The 24,139-nt window shown below is 33.7% G+C and overlaps 1 protein-coding gene across 1 annotated transcript; it reads right to left on the bottom strand.

The window, feature by feature from the left end:
• Nucleotides 1-406: 406 nt before the first annotated feature.
• On the bottom strand, nucleotides 407-19,764 carry LOC126815604 (A disintegrin and metalloproteinase with thrombospondin motifs 6). The gene is made up of 25 exons (XM_050541328.2): nucleotides 19,716-19,764; nucleotides 18,957-19,085; nucleotides 18,184-18,323; nucleotides 17,335-17,494; nucleotides 16,904-17,058; nucleotides 16,335-16,418; nucleotides 16,025-16,149; nucleotides 15,616-15,759; nucleotides 15,114-15,248; nucleotides 14,458-14,623; nucleotides 14,188-14,289; nucleotides 13,854-14,005; nucleotides 13,678-13,741; nucleotides 13,233-13,338; nucleotides 12,466-12,623; nucleotides 12,121-12,241; nucleotides 11,510-11,590; nucleotides 11,014-11,180; nucleotides 10,549-10,690; nucleotides 9,598-9,727; nucleotides 8,749-8,950; nucleotides 8,114-8,270; nucleotides 7,072-7,509; nucleotides 3,171-3,332; nucleotides 407-657 (listed from the first exon to the last, which is right to left on the bottom strand). The coding sequence occupies exons 1-25, from the start codon at nucleotides 19,762-19,764 to the stop codon at nucleotides 542-544; spliced, it is 3,585 nt and encodes a 1,194-aa protein (XP_050397285.2). The 3' UTR covers nucleotides 407-541.
• Nucleotides 19,765-24,139: the final 4,375 nt, after the last annotated feature.

The raw sequence follows: 24,139 nt of genomic DNA, 5'->3' as shown, positions 1-24,139 counted from the left end.
TTATTAAAAATCTCATTTTTTAATATTAGATTTCAAGTATTATACTTATAAAATATCAATACTTAGTTATCATGCCACATAAAAATGTTGAAAAACAAAAAAATAAAAATCCCTACTACCACAAATATTTAAGTGTAAGTTACTGAGAGTAAGAGTACATGGTGAAAATTTTGGTCTTATATTAATAAATCTTGACATTATCTTCTAATCAGAATATTTAGCAAGCAGCAATAGGGCTGGGGACATAACTGCCAACTCATATTTTAAATTAAAAGTCTGCCATCTTCAGTCTAGTCTTTCTAAAGGAATTGCAAACATCAAACCACAGACATGTTTCCTCTGTGCAATTTGATTGATTTATAGTATCAAATAATTCATCTAAACTAAATCATACACCTGTGAAAGATATATTTCTTTGACAGTCATGATTCTAAATTCAGTGGTTTCATAATTACCCGATTTAGGGAGTTATTTTAAGTACATTTGGTAGTAAAGTTACAAAATGTAAGGAAGCCAATACAAGTTACATAAAATATTGTAGTTAACACAGTTCGCAGTATTTTTTACAGTTCATTCTGGCCCAATCTTTGTATTTGGAACATACAGACTTCCCGTAACCAGAACACTGTATAAGATCTGAACAAATCATACCCGCTTCTGAAATAAAAAAGAAATGACATTATTATTAAACAGTTTTGTTAGACTTATTTGTCCTTGATTTCTTGGATTGTCAGTAAGTTTTAAAGGCGAAATCTAGCAAAATTTGGAACCCAAGTCAATTTGGGATTATACAAATGTCCTTTAAAGTCAAAGAAAGTCACGATTGGGTCTCAGTTTAAATATCTACTAGAGAGTTTGATCAACAAATATCACTCTAAATATGGTTCTCAGCTATATAATAAATAATAAAGGAAAGTATTATTATTATTATTATTAGCTTTTATGTGTGACACATGAAAGGAAATTGTAAAGTGGTAGTGGCATGTCCTATTTAAAGAAATACATGAATTATAAAGGAAAGTATTATTATTAGCTTTTATGCATGACACATGAAAGGGAATTGTTAAGTGGTGTGGCAGGTCCTATTTAAAGAAGTACATGAATTATCCAATATGTTATTTATACAGTTGTAACTGAAATGAACGCAAATCTTAATTCAGATGGGACATTAAAAGGAAATATTGGCCAAAGACCAAAATTAAGGCCACAATAAGGTTACTTTTATAAAGTTATTTAACAGCAAAATACATCAGTGTATCTACTTTATATTCTTTGTATCAATTACTGCCACAAATAAGTCTTTCAAATTAAAACCAGTGGTTGCCAGGCAAGAGGCAAGATACGCCCACATTTTGTAAGAGTTGGATAGAGAACAAGCTAAAAAAAAAAAAAAGGAAGTTACGGTCTGAAATGCGCGAAGATATCGAAAGGCACTGAGATATTTGGGATATAAAGATATATTTTGAGTTTCATCAAAATCGGATAAAAATTGTGACTTCTAGAGTGTCCACAACATACTTTTACACTATTTACATACAAGGATTGGCCATTTTGTCAGACAGTTTTGGTTCAATTTTCACAAAATTCTAACTCAACCGTCATTAGGTTGTAACGGTGATACATTAAAACATTTTTTAAAATCGGATAAAAATTATGACCTCTAGAGGGTCCACAAGCTAAAAACGTGATTTTTCGAACAATCAGTGGCCAGAATCCAGGAAGTTATGTTCCTGATTATCGAAAGAAACCAAGATTTTTGTGATGTAACATAAATTTAAAGTTTCATCAAAATCAGATTAAAATTGTGGCCTCTAGAAGATTCACCACCTTGATATACCATATATTTGCACTATTTGTGTACGAGGGGTTGCCATCTTGTCTGGCAGTTTTGGTCCAGTTTTGAAAATTGAACTCGACTATCATTAGGGTGCAACGGTGATATATTGAAACATTTTTTTAAATCGGATAAAAAATGTGACCTGGCTCTAGAGAGACCACAAGCTAAAAACACAATTGTTCGTGAAATCAAGGGCCATAAATCAGGATGTTACAATCCGATATGCGCGAATATCGCCAGGAACCATGATCTTTGGGTCAGAAACATATATTTCAAGTTTCATCTAGAGGGTCCACAACTTTGATATACATACCATATTTTTCAACTATTTGTGTACGAGCAGCAGCCATTTTGTCCAGCAGTTCTGGTGTAACAGTGATAAAATTGAATCTTTTTTTTAAATTGGATAAAAATTGTGGCCTCTAGAGGGTCCACATGCTAAAAACGTTATTTTTCGTACAATCAGGCCATAATCCAAGAAGTCCAATATGCATGAATATGGAAAGAAACTCAGATCAAATTGAGTTTTATCATTTTAAGTTTTATCAAAATCAAATAAAAATTGTGACGTGGTCTACAAGCTAAAACCATGAGTTTTCCTACAATCAGGGGCCATAATCCATGAAGTTACGGTCTGATACATGCCAGTATCGAAAGGAGAGAGATAGAAATGGGGTTTAACGTCCACTCGACACAAACTAGGTCATTTCGGGACCAATATATGGTTCAATTTTATTTCAATAATTTGCTTGCGTGTAGGGGTCTTTTAGCAGTGGTAGGAAACCGGAGTACCCGGAGAAAACCCACGAGGTTGGACAGGCGACCCTACTCCTTGCCACATAAAACTGGGGATTCGAAACCACGCCAGTTGACTCAATGGCAGACCTTCTGATACAGCGCGCACATGCTAACCATTCGGCCTTTCAACCAACCCCTAGTATCAAAAGGAACCAAGATCTTTCGGATATAAACTTATATTTCAAATTTGGGATAAAAATCGAAAAAAAAAAATGTGACCTGTGTAGGGTACACAAACAAATTGTGGACGGACAGGGGCGGAGGTCCGGGTGGTGGGTCATTAAGTCAAGTGAGATAAGTGTCGATACCAAGCTGGAACGCAACAAGGAGTAGAGTTTTCTCCGGTTTCCCCTAACTACGAATTATTGAAATACAGTTGTACCGTATGTGAGTCCCACAATGTTACAGTTTGTGTTAATTGAACGTTTAACTCCTCTCTGGGCGTATTAAAAAGGTTCTTAGTATCAGAATTACATGTATTGTTTTGACCACTCATTAACCCTACTCAAGCCATATTATCTTAGAATTTACTTACCGCTTTGAACTGAATTTTTACAGAAATTACAAGATTTTCTACAGTTGATTTGAGACCATTGTTTGTAATCATTACAGACAGTTTTACCATAGGCTTGACAGTCTGCTTTGTCTAAACAACCATCCTGGCTTGTAGATTTAACTTCCACTGCTGTTGTAGCATCTAATTCAAAGTTAAATATTATAATAGATATAGTAACTGCTTAAAGATACATTATGGGAGATTACATAACAAGTTGGCAGTTCTCACTATAATAGTTAAAAACCAGATAATGTAAAGGCAATTTGCTGAAAATTTCATTCAAATTGATCCACTATGAACCAAGAATTAAGCAACTGAAATTTCTGCCTAGCCTCGATCATCATTACTAAAGTCGGTTGGACAAAAATCATAGTCTCGATTATCCATTTAATCATTAAAATCGTGAAGAAAGACCTGCAATAGGCAGATTTAGCTCTTGCATAATGTATGTTTAATTAAAAGATAATAAACAAGGCCTATGAAATTGAAAACATGGAAGGTGAAATCTTATTTAAAACTGGACTGAGGAAGTAAGATCCCCACTTCCCCTGTATCCCTAATAATAACATGATCTACCATTTTCAAGCTAGGAAAAGGACTATATTTTTGATAGCACCGGCTTGATGTGGAACAAATCTGAGTGATAAAACCCACCACTGCACAAAAGGTACTGTTCTTCTCGAGCTAGGATATGGACTAAATTTTGGTAGCACCAGCTTGAAACAAATCTGAACGATAAAACCCACCACTGCACAAAAGGTACTGTTCTTATAATTCTTATGAGTATATGGATAAGTTGGGAAAGTAAGGACTGTAAACAAAATAATAAATTCTTAATTCATCGTTATGACCCTACTAGGTTACATCAAGGTGTGCGGCTTGCAAGTTGACAAGACTTTGGCTATATTTTATAGAAACCAGCGGCTGCCAGGCAGGATACGCCCACATTTTCGAGAGATGGATAGAGAACAAGCTAACAAGAAAGTGATTTTTCCTACAATCAAGGGCCATAATTCAGGAAATTACAATTCGATATGCGCAAATATCGAAAGGAACTGAGATCTTTGTGTTATAAACTAACATTTCAAGTTTCAACAAAATCGGATAAAAATTGTGACCTCTATAGGGTCCACAACCTTGATATACCATATTTTTACGCTATTTGAGAACGAACGGCAGCCATTTTGTCTGTCAATTTTGGGCTGTTTTCACAAAATTCGAACTCAGTCATCCTTGTAACGGTGATATAATAATAAGTTTTTTTAAATCGGATAAAAATTATGACCTCTATAGGGTCCACAAGCTAAAAACTTGATTTTTCATAAAATCAGGGGCCATAATTCAGGAAGTTACGGTCCGATATGCGTGAATATCGAAAGGATCCGAGATCTTTGGGTTATAAACTTACATTTCAAGTTTCACCAAAATCGGGTAAAAATTGTGACCTCTATAGGGTCCACAACCTTGATATACCATATTCTTACGCTATTTGAGAACGAACGGCGGCCATTTTGTCTGCCAATTTTGGGCCGATTTTCACGAAATTCGAACTCAACCTTCCTTAGGGTGTAACGGTGATATAATAATACGGTTTTTTAAATCGGATAAAAATTATGAGCTCTATAGGGTCCACAAGCTAAAAACGCGATATTTCGTACAATCAGGGGCCATAATTCAGGAAGTTACGGTCCGATATGAGCGAAGATCGAAAGGAACCGAGATCTTTGGGTTATAAACTTACATTTCAAGTTTCAAAAAAATCGGATAAAAATTGTGACCTCTATAGGGTCCACAACCTTGATATACCATATTTTTACGCTATTTGAGAACGAACGGCAGTCATTTTGTCCGTCAATTTTGGGCCGATTTTCATGAAATTCGAACTCAACCTTCCTTAGGGTGTAACGGTGATATAATAATACGGTTTTTTAAATCGGATAAAAATTATGACCTCTATAGGGTCCACAAGCTAAAAACGTGATTTTTCGTACAATCAGGGGCCATAATTCAGGAAGTTACAGTCCGATATGCGCGAATATCGAAAGGAACCGAGATCTTTGGGTTATAAACTTAAATTTCAATTAACAAAATCGGATAAAAATTGTGACCTCTATAGGGTCCACAACCTTGATATACCATATTTTTATGCTATTTGAGAACGAACGGCGGCCATTTTGCTGTCAATTTTCGGCCGATTTCCACGAAATTCGAACTCAACCTTCTTTAGGGTGTAACGGTCATATAATAATACGGTTTTTTAAATCGGATAAAAATTATGACCTCTATAGGGTCCACAAGCTAAAAACGTGATTTTTCGTACAATCAGGGGCCATAATTCAGGAAGTTACGGTCCGATAAGCACGAATATCGAAAGGAACTGAGATCTTTGGGTTATAAACTTACATTTCAAGTTTTAAAAAAATCGGATAAAAATTGTGACCTCTATAGGGTCCACAAGCTAAAAACGTGAATTTTCGTACAATCAGGGGCCATAATCCATGAAGTTTCGATCCGATACATGCCAATATCGAAAGCAGCCAAGATCTTTTGGGGATGAACCTATATTTCAAGTTTCGTCAAAATTGGATAAGAATTGTGACCTGTAGAGAGTCCAAAAACAATTGTGGACGTCCGGACGGACAGGGGCGACGGCATAATACGTCCACATGAAAATGTGGGCGTATAAAAAATGCATACTTTCACTGCTACAAATCATGCATTAAACAAAATTTCAACACCTGCCTCCAATGTTTATAGAACTTATGATTTGAAAACGTGCTGGCCATTAACATGCATCTGAGAACAAAGTCAAAAGTCAAAAGTAAAACGTACTCATAAATGGTAAAATCAGTGAAGTCTTTGATGCATAGTTGCATACGGATAAATATTTCAAGAATTAGTATTTAATAATTGGTGCTCTCACCTTTATTAGTTTCTACATGTACCATCACCATGTTCTCTTTATTATTATTATCATAACTCGAATCTGATGGGTTAGTACTATTCACATCATTAGTATTGTCAGACGTCGAATCGGATGGGTTAGTAATAGTGGCATCTGATTCATTAGTACGTCTAGAAATAGAACTGGAATCTGCTTGGTTAGTACTTTCAGAAATGGGATCTGATTGGTCAGTAATGTTAGCGCACAGATTACAATATAATGGACAGTTTAATAACGACCAATCAACATACTTTTTACAAACACCTTTACCATACGCATGACAAAATTTGATCTCATCTTTACATATAGGTCCATGGGCCTTTTTAATTTTTGGTCGGTGATCTTTTGAGCAAAGATCACAGAATTTTCTACAATACTGATTTATCCATTTTTGGTACCGACCAACTTTGCACATGGTTTTGTCATAATCATTACAATCATGTGAGATATCATAACATTCTGATGAATTTGAAGAACTTTTTACTGCATATGGTACTGGTGTAACCGTAGTGAGCAAAATCTTCATTGATGCATGTAGTTCAATGTGTTCATTATCTGGCAGAATTATCTTTGATGAAGAAGTTTTTATTGGGGTCAAATTGGATTGTGTTGACGTCACTTTATTTAAAGGGCATCGTCCACAGTAGTTTTTACAATAAACATCAGACCATGTCTTAACTTTAATGCAGATTTTTTCACCGTAAGATTTACAATTGATTAGATCTTTACATTTAGGCTCCATGATGGCTGGTGTTATTCTTCCTCCTGTTGTTTTTGTATCTGCTGTATGATCAAAAACTTGTTTTCCAAATTTGTTAGATGTTGGTGTTACATGAGTGTTAGTGTTAGTTTCCATTACATTTTTAACAGTTGTTAATTGGATTATTTTATGTGACGTTGTTGGTTTAACTTCCTTTGAAATTGTCTTTTCCTTACCTGAGCAAAAGTCGCAATAATCGCGACAGTAAATTGATGACCATTCCTTGTAATCTTTGCAGACAGTTTTTCCATAGCTCTGACATTTATCAGATGTATCTGTACAGTTTGTCATCTGCTGTGTAATGGCACTAGCTGGTGTTGTAGTGGATTGTTTTTCACTTAGTCCAACTGCCTTCAAGGCAATACTACAAATGTTACAAAATTTGGCACAGTTCATTTTGCTCCACTGTGTGTAGTCTGTACAAACTTTAGATCCATATGCCTCACAGTCAGCCTTATCTTCGCAAGTCTCTGTCAATGTAGTCCCTGTTATTGAGGCTGTTTTCACACAAAGACCACAATACAGTAAACAATTGGTATGAGCATATTCAGGATAATTGTGACAAACATTATCTTGTCTGGAACAATCAACTTTATCAATACAATTATCACCAGCTGAAAAAGTAGAATACAAGTGACTTATTTTTCATTGGAATATTTTTATGGACATTTTAATAAGACAATCAAATCACTAACACTTCAAAAGACTTTTGGATGTGGTTCCATCTTGAGCAATGCAAGTTGCATAAAATCGATTCCAACCCTTGCAGGAATTCTTTGTGGATGTTACAGCATAGTTATGCCATTCTCTACAGCAGATGTGAAATGACTGAAGAAATCAATTATTATGACATCATTTCCAAAGTCTGACAGTCGGTGCGCAATTGTTCAAGAAGAAGCATGCCAAGTTTCATGTCAATTATACTTAAATTGGTAGAGTCTTAGGCATTTTTCAAATATCAGTGTCACACCCCCAAGAAGTAGAAGAAGAACAATAACAGCAACAACTTCCTGGTCCAAAAATCAAGGATAATAAATCCTGACCAAGATAGTCAAAATACTAAGTATCAACAAATTTAGCAAAATCAAGTAACAACCACAAGTGAACTTGCCATGAGAATAATCACATGACTGAAAGAATCCACTCCTGTACCTGGAAGCAGATATAAATTCTCAACAAAGAACATCTCAGTTCTATGAGAAATCTAAAAGAACTTACTGATATTGGTATAACATGGAGCTAGAAGACATTTTTCTGTCATGTTTGGTTTATTAAAGAAATCACACTGTATATCAGCTACTGGTGTCTTGCTAGTATCATTCTTTACACAATTAACTTTACGTTCCTTTATACCCAAACCACATGACTGAGAACACTATAATATATGAAATACTTTATTCATTATTTCTCTGTATCTAAACATTAAATCAAATATATAGGTTAAAGGGTCTAGTGGTCTAAAGCTGGGCATCACCAGGAGAATACTTAACTAATTGTTCCAGAACAACAATCCAACAACAAACCATGACAATGCCATGAACCAAAGAGTTCAGGCCACAAAGCATGCACCCGCCAGCTATAATGACAGTTGAAACATGCCCATCTTGTTTGCCTATGCCATGATTTTATGTTAAAACTTGGTGTAGATGTTCATTAAGCAATTTGATTTGATAAATTAAAACTTGGGGTATAATCAATTACATCAATACTGGCTCAGGTTAAGCAGCGTTATAAGTAATTTGATCGCTCTATGCTTTATAAAATGATTAATAAGTGTATTATATTTATTTTAGCCAGGCCATCAGCCTTACTCTCTGCTTGTTTTATCTCCATTTCATGTTTTTTTTACAAACCTGTGACCATGTATCAACCATCCAAACTCCAGGACAAGCTAAATCATTACATCTTTCTGTTTCAGTCGGTTTATCACCAATACAGTTATCTGCCCCTACGACTGTAAGTGTATTATTAATAGATTGTATACAATCAACTGTACGTTTCTTTACACCACCATCACAAGTTACCGAACAATCACTAAATTTACCAGTTCTCCAACTACAAAATATATGTTTAATTTGTTCAAATGACCATTCATCTAATTTGATAGTTCTCTTTAACACGAAATGGTTTTTTTTTTGTCTAGTTCATGTCAAAGTGCGTATCTTAAGGCTTTTCAGTTTGTTAATAGTTGTGTATGATGCAGTCATCCTGCAATTACTAACAAAGCATAAATAAACCACAATTATTGCAATAAAAACTATTCTCCACAAACTGAATGCCTTATAAGCATTGTTTACCATCTAGAAGTGACTAACATATTTCTGAAAATGCTGCTCAGGTATTAAATAGTTTTTAACTGTCATATTTTATAAATAATATCATGGCTATCAATTCATTTTCTAGGGTGGGCCAAGAAGAACCCTCAGACTAGTTAACGTTTGCCAGAGGTGAAATCTACAGAGATGACAAGGAAAGTGTGCCTTGTCGTTTGGATGGGATAACGCCACTATCTGTGCAAAATCCCTCATCCCACACAAAAGGATTGCACACATAACAACTGAAATGAAAGTCACATGTTAGTCTCAAAATGACAAAAGTATTGTGTTGGAAAGATGATAAACCCCATTCTATTCCTGTTTGCTGCATGTTGTATAAACCCCTTACAATATTCCAACCAGAACCTATATATCAGTAATACTCACTTAGAAGCACATGGTTGTTCATTACACATCTGACCATTAGTAAGAGGTTTATCTTCTGTAGAACACATTTTATCATCAACTATATTATCACTTAATGTATCTATACACTCTATTTTTACTTTCATCTGACCTTAACATACAAATATAATTGCAAGAAATTAACTTATAAAATGGCTACAACTCAAAGTGTGCTGTAGATTGAACTACTAATAAGGGGAAACCATGCCGGTAATTATTATTAGGACTTTCCTTGGCCAAAAGCAGGATCGTATCTGGGATCTCCTGTTTTAAACAGCCAATGCATTACTTATTGAGCCACCGTGGCTCCCCTTATTGGCTTTTTTAAAAGAATTTTTAGATATTGGTTCCAACTGATAGGTAGGGAATTCAAAGAAGAATTGGAGGAAACACTGCTCTCAGAACTCAATTCTCTTCCTTTTACATAACACATGTATTCATAAAAAAACATGTTTGCTTAAAAAAGACCCAGAAACTGGGACATGATATTACATTCTAATGTGTTTTTGGATGCAGGGGGGGGATCCAGGTTTGGGGTGTTATCATCAGATGGTGGGATGGGATGGGCATTCAAAGTGTGAGATAATGATATAAGACATATGTTATATAACAATTAATGCTTTGTATCATTAAAAGTGGATCACAATGTGATCCTATTAATTCATAATAAAAATTGATGTCAATTTGTAATGTTGGATTTCTCTCTTTAAAAGTGTATATATGCCTACGTAATTTGGAGACAGTGATGGCATCTTGCATTGTCAACTGTCAAATTTTCTTAACAGGAACCTGGCAAACCCCATCCTGCAAAAATTCCTGGATCTGCCCCTGAGACGGAGCTGTTTTTCTCCTCTAAATAGACTGTAAATTGATGAAAATATTAATATATCCCATAATTTTCTCAAATAGACGAAAGTTATTTCAATTCATTACCTCCACCACATGTTGTACTGCAACCTTCATTTATAGACCTCCATTTAAAATTGTCTGTCTGTTTTATTTCTTTTGGTGTATAATATTCATAGTATATATCAGGTCTAGTGCTGAAGAAAGTACTACCAAAATTTTTCCATACCTGTATTACAATACAAAAATAGAATCTACCTTGTTTCAGACACCAAGGTTTTTCACCCTAACTACCACCAATTTAACTTTTGTGGTGGAAATGTTGGTCTACCCTAAACTAACATACTTAATAAATCAATACACGTACAAATTTTCAACGCAATTATAATTTGTCAGATTAGCAAATTCCACAGATTTCTCCATTCGTTTCAACAACCCAGAGATTTTGAGTCCGACCATGACTTTTTAAAATTATCTTGTTAGTTTATACTGAATTCACATCCTTTTTATTGTGCTAAATGAACTAGAAATGGGCCTTTAATATTTCAATACCTGAGCCTCTATATCAAATGGTATTGGTCCAACTATTTCTATAAGTTCTGGTTGTCGAAGTTGTCTGGTATATTTGACCTTGACACCATTACTACTAATATATTGTCCTGATTGATCATTTTTACCACCTTCTATGTTAAACAATATTTCCTCTCCAACTTTGATCCCTATAGAAAATAAAATCAGAGACTATTTATTTCATTCCATGTCATATCTCTGGTTCCACAAAGAGTCTGGTGGTTTTTCGGAGGTGTCTGTGATCTGTGTAGCCTTTCCATAATCCAGTCCATTCACTTTGTATGTCTGGAACAATGAAATTTAGTAACATAGACAATAATAAGCTGTATACTAACAATTAAATTAAATCAATAGTTAACATAATATTTGAAAACAATACATATTCTTTTCCCCTTCATTTAGGATTCCATGTATTGGAAGACAAATATTCCATAATGATTGTAATTTCTTTAAAAAATTATAAATTAAATTTTCTTACTCATTGAAGTGAATCCACTATGTTGATTATTTATAAATATACCGCTACTACCTGCAGGTATTGTCACAAATGTTACATAACCTATAAAAATATTATATAAATATATGTATAACCATACATAACAAAAACCCTGACTTCAAGTATTCTATGGTATATTACTGATTGAGGGAAGGGGGGACAGCTTTTATAAAAAGGTGCAGTCGAGGTTGGATAGGCAGGGAGATATATGTAGTTGCTGGATCTTAAGCTGATGCAGATGGGGACAACAATAGATAATTCAAAAATCCCCACTCAGCTAAAGTTCAAACACACTTTAAGTATAATTATATACAGTTAATCAGTATGGATTTAAAAATCTCCAGATGTGATACAGGGCCGAGCTCTTCTTGGAATTCTTTAAATATTGGTGAGATTGTACATTGTTCAGAAAGTCTGCTGCCCCTCACCACCAAAGACATACTATAATAGTATGTCTAGGATCACCACCAAGGACATACTGGTACTATAATAGTATGTCTAGGATCACCACCAAGGACATACCGGTACTATATATAATAGTATGTCAAGGCTCAAAACCAATCTATGTTGTTTTTTGTGTTTTTTTTACTTACGTTGTTTTTCTCCATCACTAAATGTACCATTATGTTGTATACATGTATCACCTTGACCTCCACAAACACCACATACATCAAATATACGATCTACATCTGATATACCATCACAACTAAACGCCTAAAATATATATTATACCTACATTCAGATTGGGATTTACTTGACTGATTATTGTCATTTTAAATATACAAAATTAAGAAAATAATTACACTTAACCTGACAGAATTATTTCTCTTTAATTCAGAATAATTAAAACAAAGAGATTTAAAGAAATAGAATCACTGTTGAATCATTAAATTTGAAAGAAACTCTTTTGTTTAATTACTAAATGTAGTATTACTCACACGACAATAACCTTTGACACATCTTGTGAAAGCTGCATATTCAAAATCTCCAGAACAAAAAGTTCCATCAAAATAGTTCTCATCATCGTTGATTGTTCTCATCTGTATTTGTCCATCATTATCTTCGGTCTGACAATATCTAAAACATTCTTCTTCTCCTGATATAAATAATTGCTATATAAACTTCCCAAACAAATGACAAGTGTTATCAGATGTTCTAGAATGCTCAAGCATGCCTTGTGCAATGTGCATGACATTACTTACAATTGCACTGGGTGAATGGAAGGGGGAAGCGATGTCTAAGATATGCACTGCATATCATAAGGTCTTTCCTCAAGTCAAGTGTCACAGTTTCAATCGCAGATTTGTACCAAGTGACAAGGAGTTTTGGACTTTTGACATCCAGTGAAAGTTACTTATTCGATATCGCCAGAACAAAGAGTTCCATCACAGTAGGGTCACCTGTCTAACCTAGTAATTTTTTCTTCTTATAGCTCCAAATGACCTAATTTAGGTTGGGTGGACATTAACCTCTCCCTCAGGGCATTGATTTCGAAGGTAAAATTTAATCTCAAGCAATGGTCAACAGAATGTTTCTGGACAAGTACGATAAAGTTTTTTTGTATACTTACGTGATCTTCCCAAATATAACAGAAGTAAGAGTGAAATAGACACATATGAAAGAAAACAGAGGCACATTGACAAATATATAAGGAGTGGAGTGAAATTCAAGATATGAAAGAAAATAGAGTGGAAATTAAACTCACCAATAATGTCATAAGGAATCCAATGATGGAGCTTGCCAAACAGAGGTGCATTATCAGTGGCAGCACATTGTTCTTCTTTAAACATATACTGTGAGGTTGTACAATCCTACAAATCATACATTAAATATACAAGTATTTAAACTGATAATGTGAAGTTGAACAATTCAACAAATCATACATTAAATATACAAGTATTTAAACTGATACTGTGAAGTTGAACAATTCAACAAATCATACATTAAATATACAAGTATTTAAACTGATACTGTGAAGTTGAACAATTCAACAAATCATACATTAAATAAATTTAAAGATGAGTCTGCATATTCTACTCAGAACATTGACCAGCCGAAAATTAACGGTAATTAAAAAATCAACACTGGCCTGGCTGATCATCTGGTTGGAAGACAGATGTTGAAACAAATATTGTTGACTTGTAACATACCTTTTGATTACAAAGTTCAGCTTTTGTATCTTCTCCAACACAATCTAATCCACCAAATCTGGGACTGAAAAAAAGGATGTTGCATTTACAACTTTAATTTCAATTTCTACTAAATTAAAATCTTTTCTTTTAACATACTTTGATAAAAAAAAATTAATTATATTCTGAATAGTTACCTTGGATTGTTACATTCACGTGATTTAATCTTCACGCCCCCACCACAAGTACGAGAACATTGTGACCAATCAACATCCCATTCCGACCATCCACCATTTACAGGTTGAGGTCCTTTTGTTCCAATTTCTACACATCGACCCTTTATACACCACTAAAATATAGAAAGGTTTTCATTCAAAAACAATTGCCAATTATCTGTGATAATAAAAGTTCGTTGGTTTGGTCATCTATGATCAAGGACGGATAACTTTCTAATTAATTTCTAAGAATCTCTATAATATAGATTTCTAAAATTCCAAACTAAAATAGCAATTAATATTGAATGTATCCTACCTTTCTTTCATCACATTCTGTTCCATCCATTCTTGGTGACTGACTTCCAATACACTGACCTGAATTATGTGGATCGTAACAAACTAATCGAGCACATTCATCCTATAGAAAGAAATAACAATGAGAGCCGGTAGTATTAGTTATATAACTTATAAAAATATATAATCACAATATTCACAAATTAAAAAAGTTTCAGGATGTCACTAATGTCTAAAAGAAAAGTCTGCTTCTTTTTTTATTAATACATGTAATGTTTAAAACTCAACTCACATTATTAAACGGTTCAACTAAAGATGTACCCAGACATATTTTAGATTCTGGTCCCATGAACAGACCACATTGTTGATCAGCAGTATAAATAGTACCAGGTAAATCAGTAGGTATTTTTATAGTTTCACCTGTGGGAAAATCATCCAAACAATAAGAGTTCTCATTACTGAAAAATAAAAATAAATTACTACATGATTTTTCTATAAATTAATTTCTATGTATATTGGAAATATTATGTTATAGTTTGCTATAATAGTTTAAAAATGAATATAATGAAAAATTAATATATTAAATATTTCGGTCAAATTACTTTATTCTGAGGGAAGTCATGAATGTTTAAAGGTTTTTCAAGAAAAAGCCTAAATAGTCTTGAATGTCAAGTACTAATCCACTAAATATCTTAGCCATCTGATAGTTTAGAGAGCTAATGGGTTTGTCATGTGAGTAAATGTCTAAATACTAATTCATATTCCTTTTAAAGCCAGATAAAAGAGCTGCAATAGGCATATATAGCCCATGTATAATGCATCTTTAATAACAAAATAAACAATCTTAAAATAATTACAACAAATGAAACCAAGTTGTTGTTTTTTAAATCTTTTCAATGGTAAGATTTACAGACCGCCTTGGTTTGTGATGGGACATGACATCATTACCTCAGAAATTCTTCTAGTGCACTGGCACTACATTGAGACCACATGAAAGAGTCCGGTCCTCCACCTCCACTTCCAGACATGATATATTTACCATCTTGACAATAATTATCATTACCATCATGTTCCATACCTAGTCTGTAAAGTAGAAAACATAGTTTGCTATAAGTGAAGACCTTAACATTGCAATGAGCTATCTCCCTTGAGTCTTCAAAAAACCCTGAGTGATATCAATATTTGTTTGATTACAAAAATCATAAAAACACAATGTTTTCAAGCCATTTTAAGCAGTGAATACCTGCTATTCTATTTTTTCAAAAGATGTTATCCAACAAGAGTTATCTCCCCTTTAGTCTTCAGAATATTTTTGTAAATGGAATAAATTAATGAAAAGATATTTACAAAAGTAAAGTTTTCTTTCAAATTGCAAATATATATGCATCTGTTTATATAATGAGAGAGGAATTATCCTAAAACTAGCTTATAAATAATCAAAGATACTAACGTATGACCAGTTTCATGTGATAAAGTTAAACCTAGATCTAAACCTGTATCTTCACAATATGTGCATCTGGCATTAGGTGTACACATTCCACCTACTGTACCTAATCCAGTATTAGATTTAATACCTAGATGGGAAATGTCCAATCTACAATAAACAAAACACTAAATCAGTGTACGTTTTTTTCAAAATAAAACATGAATACATACTCGACAGTTCGCATTGATCATATCGAAAGGTAGGCTTTCATGAGCAGGACCCTTCTCCGTTCCTGTTAGTATTGTTAGTAACAGTTGATCATTTACTATACTTCACGGTTATTAATATTTCATAATATTTATTTAAACCATTAAATCAGATGCAAAACTATGATATATACTTAATCACTATACCAGCAATATTTGATTCTTACCTGGTAAGTAAAGATATACCATCATAATGAGCAGGAGAATTATCATCTTCATCATTAAATTGTTCCTGCCATTCACAAAATCTAGTTAATGTTTCATCTGCTTCCTCAGTAATCAGTAAATCAGGCTGTCAATTTAAAAAAAATGTTCTTTAATATAAAATCAATTTATATAGGAGGAAACCCTAAACAAAATTACCAAAATATATACCAAAGGAGGTATATAATTACTTTGTGATATATTGTGTATCATCCACATGCAGGAATATAAAAACAATGTGACAGAGAATTAAAGATATAAAAATAAACCTACCACATCATCTTCCAATATTTGTATTTTTACAATGGTCAATATTATTGAATTTCTCAAACTAGGGTCTACAAATCTAGCAGCAGCCTACAAAATAACAGCAATTTGCAATTCAAGGCATACACTTAAGAAAATAGTAAAAAAATTTATTTAATATCTTAAAATTCAATATCCATATTGGCTACTCATGTCCATAGCATTACTACATTTGTCTAATACATTGACTTCATTAACTGATATTCCTGTACCACAAGTTTAATATGTTAACCTGTGCTACTCAGTAAAGTAAAATGATTAATAGCACCCATACCTACACCACTCAATTAACAAATCAGATGATTATATACCCGTCATACGGTAAAAGAGCGTCATAAATAAAATTTTAAATCAGAATACAAAAAATGTTTGTAGGGTCATGACTGGCAATGTAAAATATACCTGATTGATCTGATTCGTTAATATTTTCACATCTCAACTGAAAGTAACTTCTGGCCTCCTATCAGATAAATGTTGCAGTAATACATGGTGAAGACTGAACACCACCAAATGCAACATATATGAAGATTACTTACAATATTAGCCACTGTCAACATATACTGCCTTAAATCATCACCATGGTAATTATACATATGTTTATCAGCTACTAACGCCATCTCTAAAAACTTTTCACCAGATACCTGGCGCTTCTCTCGTCTCGATTTCTTCTTACTTAGATATCTGTTTGGTCCTGAATATTAAAAAAAAACAAATTGTGTGAATTGCCATAAAACTAATTTTGTTATTAGATTTTATTTAGAACTTGTACAACACCTAACAAAATTCATTAATTATGAGTGGGTTAAACCTGAGTATCACATTGAAAAGAAATAAATCTTAAATACCATAATTAAATTTTTGAAAAGGAAATTTGAAAAGGGCAGCTAGACATCCTGTACATAGTAAATGTGTTAATAATCATAAAACTTTTGTATAAAAGTATTAATTAAGGCATAAAACAACATACCAGTTACATCACAACTTCGTGTTTGTCTTATACTTCCTGTATTCTTTTTATAAATAATATGTGGAGTTTGTATAGATGTATCCTGTTGAACTCTTGATAAATGTTCCTTTCTGATTGGCTTAATCACAAGTTCATGATCTCTGGTAGTCACGATACCTTCCTGAAAATACATACAGAGCAGATATCAAAAGATGTGTTATTCAAACTTTAAATCAAGATTGATTGTAGGAAGTTTTCTGTTCTTCAGATGTTTTCTGGCCGGATGTCATGAATTATTAACTAGGGTTAGGGTTAGAATTATCTGGTCTGGTCTCATAATTACTGACACATAGAGAGCGGGAGGACATAAAGGAGACCAGTAGTACATTTTAAGTATGTTTATTTGGAAAATACATTCATTTGTTAACTAATCCTCTGACACTATTAGCTTATGAGTTTCTTCAATATATTCCATTACCTGGGGGATCACGGTGGCTAAGTGGGTAAGACGCTAGCTCGCTAGACTGGAGGTCGGGTGTTCGACCCCTGCATTGGCCGAAAAAGTTCATCCAGATTTTCCTACGTGGTTCCCCCTTGTCAATAATGCAGGACGGATGACCTGACACGGACAGATGTCTAGTCGTTCGGATGTGACGAAAAACCGAGGTCCTGTGTACACATTGGCATGCATGTAAAAGATCCCTTGACAGTTGGAATTCAATTTAAGAGAAGGCCATAGTGCCGCTGTCCAAGCAAAATTCCCCTCATAGCACACTGTATGGCGTATGCCCATCTTCATTAGCCCAGTTTGGAGCAGAACAGTAGGACGTTAAACCCAATTTCATTTCATTTTTCATTTCTCAGACTTACCAATCCATTACAGTTACTTATAGCAGCCTTTGATGAGTTGTGATTAATAGATGTGCCATGATAATGACAGTTATCTCCCTTGCTGTGACAAGGATACCTGTGTCCAGTATTATTTTCTTTATTGTGATGAACCATACATCCTGGAATCAAAGTTATAAATAATAAATTTAAAATTAAAAAGGTAAATCACAAGACAGTATTAAATTGAAATACTACTACACCATTTCAAATAATAGCCATCTCTAAATACAGTTGTATTTTAGTGAACAAAGAACAGATGAAATAGAATTCAAAAGGCATCTAAATTATTCTACTATCTAACATATAGGCCTATTAAAAAATTCTACTTTCTAATATTATATTAAAAAGTTTAGTGTTTTCAGATACCATAAAAGAGTCTTTAAAATTATTAAACCACAATGACAAAGGGGGTTGGTGGTAATAATTATCATTAATTGAAATACCGGCACACAATTAACTGAATTAAGTTCTAGTATTAATTCAGTTATGGCTAGAATTAATTTGTTTATTCAGTTAAAGAGGCAACAAGGCGGATTACAAAAAAAAAAAATTAAAATTAAACAAAAATAAAATTTTAATTTAGACAATATAAATATATATCAAATGTTCAAATGAGCACAAAGATACCATCGAAAAATCAACAGAACATAATTGATTGATTTTAATAATTTTGGACCAATATGTATTTTCCGTTATTCTAATATCGTGTCCCTTTAATAGTTATTGAGAAAACCTTTGCGTTCTATAAATACCTGGTGCTATTAGTCTATGATTAGGTGATAAATGTAGTAAATAATCTTCTCCCAATGCCTTAATTCTATAGACAGGAAATTCTTTATGTTTAGATACATGGTGAGGTCTCACAACAACGTATTCTGGAACTGGAAAAGAAAGTGTTCTTCATTAGTCACACAGAGTTGAGGGAGGGAGAGTTATCGTTCAAGGGCAGACGTAAATTTTGAACTTTCAAAATGTAGCAACTTTAACCTTGTCTGAGGACGTTGGAGAAATGTTTACTTACCTGATGTACCGAATTCTAATAAACAGTCAGGGGGTGGTCCAACAACGTCAATTTTGGCGTTAGGTCGAGGGTGGGGTGGGGGGACTAACCGCGAATTTGATAAAAATCGGAAGCTTAGGTGAATACATGTTATAGAATTACAGTGGAGTGGGCCAAATCAGCGGCAATACTTCGCACGAAATTAGTTTTTTTGACCTTATTTCCATGAACAAATTAAATATGCTCTGCGCCAGGTCAGATTGTCAAAATTTACGTTAAATATAATTCGTTCTATAATTAAATATGTAAGCATTTGGAACAAACCGTTATATCTTGCATCAACACCAAAATATTCTACTCTTTCTCGTTCTGTCAAATATTCATGAAACTGAAACGAATATAAAATATGCATGTACGATAGATAATAATCGTTGTGGCTGTGGTGGCATCAAATCAAGAATATTCCAGTGATAGTATAACATGCTGTATTAGCGGTCGTCTCCCGTTCAACATTTTATCAGTGAAATTTGTTTTGGAACTGTAATTACGAATATATCCATAGTTAAGTTGATATCGACCAATCAGGGCCCTTATTCACGAAAACTTAAACTAAGATACAATCGAAATTTTAAGAAATACTGCAATTCGATTGGCTGACCAATATGCAAATTGGATATATGCAAATTGATTTTACTGGTCAGCCAATCGAATTGCAGTATATCTTAGTTTAAGTTTTCGTGAATAAGGGCCCAGATTGCAATAGCCTAGGCTAAATACGCATAGATAGCATAGATTTTCGAATTTACGAGACTATAAGAAGGTTTCAAAATCGCCTCGTACGGCTACCCATGGGCGTGGATTTAGGGGGGGGGGGGTCCCCCCTCTTAGAATCGGAAGCGGGGGGGGGGGGGCGAACGGAATAGGTCTATGCCCCCCCCCCCCATGATTTTGATAGCAAGGACAGATTTTCAGGTTTATATCCACATGAATGTCCCGTTCTGAAGGCTATCTAACCACTGCCTTGGGTCTCGCCTCAGTAATTCATCTTCACGATATCTTCTTCCTTAATTGTAGCGTAGTCAATTTTACCATATCGTCATCATATTACCCCTAGTTACAGCTTTCATCGAAATAACACTGGTAAACTGTTCGTAATTATTATTTTGGTAATAAAAAGGTTCCAGGGTTCTTCCCCCCCCCCAAAAAAAAACAAAGTTATGACAAATCCACGCCCTTGCGGCTACCCGTATTATAATCAGATCTCAGTAAATTAATAAACAGTTGGTTAAAAGCAGTTATTATAGAATCCAAGGCCAAATTTAGTTGATAACTTTGCATTAGAAGTAAAGTATTGCATTTCAAAAATAAATGACCAAATATTATTATATTTCAATAGTCTAGACGAATTTCAGAGAGAGAGAGAGAGAAATGGGGTTTAACGTCCACTCGACACAAACTAGGTTATTTCGGGACTAACATATGGTTTAATTTTATTTACATAATTCGCTTGCTCGTAGGGGTCTTTAGCAGTGGGAGGAAACCGGAGGACCCGGAGAAACCCCACGAGGTTGGACAGGTGACCCTACTCCTTGCCACGCACAACCGGGGATTCGAAACCACGCCAGTCGACTCAATGACAGACTTTATATGATACAGCGCGCGTACGCTAACCATTCAGCCATCCAACCCCCCAGACGAATTTCAAGTTCTACCAAAATACTTTCACTGGTTATGGTGTTTCAAAGAGTGTGACGAAAGTGAGGAGACAACATATTTTATACAATAAATTTAACAATAAATCAATTTACCTATAGCTTTGTAACAAACCACTAGGTATTATAAATAAATCGACTATACATGTTGAATTATACGTTTTATAAACAAAGAATTGAGACAAATAAAAGACTTCTACGGTAGTCCATGGTCGCAATAGCGTTTTTTGGGGTTATTTTTTCTATTTCATTTCAAGTAATAAAAAAATTAACAACCGGATACTTAAAGTGTTTCAAAAACCCGTAGTTCAGACATTGGTTGTATCAAAATCTCCACATAGCGGCCTGTTTTTGGAAGGGACAATTAGAGGCATAAAAAAAATATCCCATCTGGCCCGATATATTGGGTTTTTTTAGATTAGAATGTGATTCTATTTCCTAACAAACAGTATTTCCCATTGGAAATAAGCATTGGATGTTATAATACGGCTATCCGAAGTAAAGGTCTCTTCATGACACCATACCTATTCTATGTCACTTTCTCAATCATACAATGCAACACATAGTTCTTATCTATATTGTTGGTTGTCATGTTGTAACCTTTACTTAGGATGAAAGCAAGATTCAGTCAAACAATTTATATATTTTCACTGAAAATACATTATTAGTTTTTTTTCTCTGCAAATACACGATACAATTTTCTCTACAAATTCATTAATACCTGGTACGTGGCATAGTTGTGAATGGATGAATGAATGAATGATGAAATAGGATTTAACATTTTACTTTTCTACTCCAATGGAGACGGGGTGTAAATTGTGTATAAAGGTTTTCTTCGCGGTCTTTTAATTAGGGATTGTGGAATCTAGCGGATTAGTATGAAAAATAAAAACTGAAAACAGCCTTGAATAGAAATGAAAATGACATTTCACGAGTAAAATTATAACGGATTACAATAGATTATTATAAGCTAATATATAATTAGTATAAACCGTTGATATTTTTCATTGTATAATCGAAGCTTAAAGGTAATGTCATTCTGGCAGGAACAAATAATTTTGATTTTGTAGTTTTAATTTTGTGTAAAAATTTATTAACATTACAAAAGTTTCAATTTCTTTGAATTTTTATTTTTAATATAAACCCTTACCTTTGTTTCCACTGCATACAAAGATGACAAAATGCCGCAAATAATTATGAACTTTAACATCATTTGTCCACATAAAAAAAGTCTTCACAAGACAACTGTTGGAAACTCAAAAATCTTTTGGAAGAAGTAGTTATAAAGTTTATTTTGGTTTGAAAGTTTAAAGAGGAGCTGGTAGGTTTTATAACTTGATCCCTCCCACTAAATGGGGGCGGAGTTGATACCGTTGTGGTTTATTCATTTCCGATAAACGTCAAATCGGAAAGGTAGCACGTGACTTAATGCAATTGCATTTCCAAAGGTGTGGGTTTTTGAACTGAATTTTCTTATAATGGTTAAAATATTAAGATTATTAATGACGATTAATCCCCTTCCTGGACAAGAAAATACATTAGGCCCTATCGAGGAATATGGGCAAATATAGCCTAGGAGTGTTTTTATCATTATTATTTACTATGATCTGAAAAGTATTACCAGAAAATGTGGACTGTGTTCATTTTATATAATGTAAATATATATCAAGATATTTAAGTTTTCAAACTAGAAGAAAATCAGCTCGGTCACGTATATATACCTGCATATATTCAATTTATTTATTCTTTAATTTATTTATTTTATTTCAGATTAATTACAAAAGAAACCATTTAATCAAACGGTCCTCTCTGCGCCCCCAACATTTTGGAATATTCTATAATCCCATTAGATTTCCGTTACGATTTAACAGTTAACGCAAATAATGTTTGACCTGTAGGTCGAGTTTAAAGCCGTTTCTTATCTTAAACGACGAAAGTTGATTCACTTTTTACACAGGTGATAAAAATATTTTGATCTTTAGGGATAAGAAAAGAAAACATTATAAGGTGTTACTCTTAGCGTATACTTCAAAACGACACGTACATTCATTCAATCTTCAAAATTCGATCCCAGACTTAAGAAAATTATACTATATCGGTATTTAATAGCTTCCACGACAAATAAATGAATTTCTAGTTTGACTAGTGGAACAAGATAATTTTATTGTGCTTATTTCTTTTTTTTTTTGGGGGGGGGGGATCTATAGTATTATAAGGTCCATGGTATAAACCGTAATTATGGCGCCCTTTTACAATGGTCGGCCCATGTGGATGCGGATAATCTTTGAGAAAAATGACCCTTGAAAATTATTTATAGTCTAGAGCATATTCTGAATATATAGTGATCTATAATTTTGCAGATATTTATTAATAAGGTTTGACGACCAGTGGCGCAGCAAGGGTGTGTGGAGCTCGGGGAAAACATCAACACGTATGCCCTACAGATGACCTTCATAAATAAGTATTTTCTTCAGCTGCTTTAATGTTGCGAAGTCGATCGCAAAATATATTTTCGATGATGCTGCATGTGCTTAATAATGCTTAGAATCAAATTTACTGAAGAGATACAGACAGAAGAGAAGCTCATATAGAACATTCTCAAGACGATACAGTGTAATGGTTTTTTGTTTTTAAAAAAAACAAACTATCCTCATCATCATCATAATGTGCCGACGATTTCTAAGAATGGTGATTACATTTCGCACCATGGTGGAAAATGTTACGACTTTGCTTAGTCCTGGATATTTTGCGGAAAATATAGGCTACGTTTTTTGAGAATTTAGTACATCGTGGTTGTTGCACATATAGCAGTCGCCCTCTTTGCATAGAGTCTAGCATCTCACTACACGAGATTCCCTGGGAGATGGGCATAATAAATAAAGCTAATGTTGAAAAGGGAAATAAAAATTGATGTTGAACAAGCTCGTAATTAAAAGAAAAACAAACAATTACTGTAGAATAAATAACGGGGTAAGATAAATGACATATTTATACACCCTTATTATCTCTCCTAGAGGCCATAATAAAAATCAATAAAATTGCAAGTAGACCATTTGTTCCGGGTGATTTAAGTAATTTCACGGTATGGGAGGGGGGAAGCATCCCTATTCCACAGCTATTTACCAGCAAGTAATTATATACATATAAATAATTTCACAATAAATAAACGTTAATCACTTTTTTCTCTGGAGAAACTAGTTTATTTGTAATTCCAACACGATGA

This window comes from Patella vulgata, chromosome 1, assembly GCF_932274485.2.
Source record: "Patella vulgata chromosome 1, xgPatVulg1.2, whole genome shotgun sequence".
In the NCBI taxonomy this organism is placed as follows: domain Eukaryota; kingdom Metazoa; phylum Mollusca; class Gastropoda; family Patellidae; genus Patella; species Patella vulgata.
Note: the sequence above shows the minus strand (reverse complement) of the source record. Positions and strands in the feature narration are given on the sequence as shown.

What these genes read in the sequence shown, in the direction of transcription:
- LOC126815604 (XM_050541328.2), bottom strand. Translation starts at nt 19,764, where the DNA reads ATGGATATATTCGTAATTACAGTTCCAAAACAAATTTCACTGATAAAA. An exon ending in CTGAACTTTGTAATCAAAAG is followed by an intron (nt 13,339 to 13,677) that starts GTATGTTACAAG and finishes TATGATTTGTAG; the next exon opens with GATTGTACAACCTCACAGTA. An exon ending in TTATTGCGACTTTTGCTCAG is followed by an intron (nt 3,333 to 7,071) that starts GTAAGGAAAAGA and finishes ACTTTGAATTAG; the next exon opens with ATGCTACAACAGCAGTGGAA.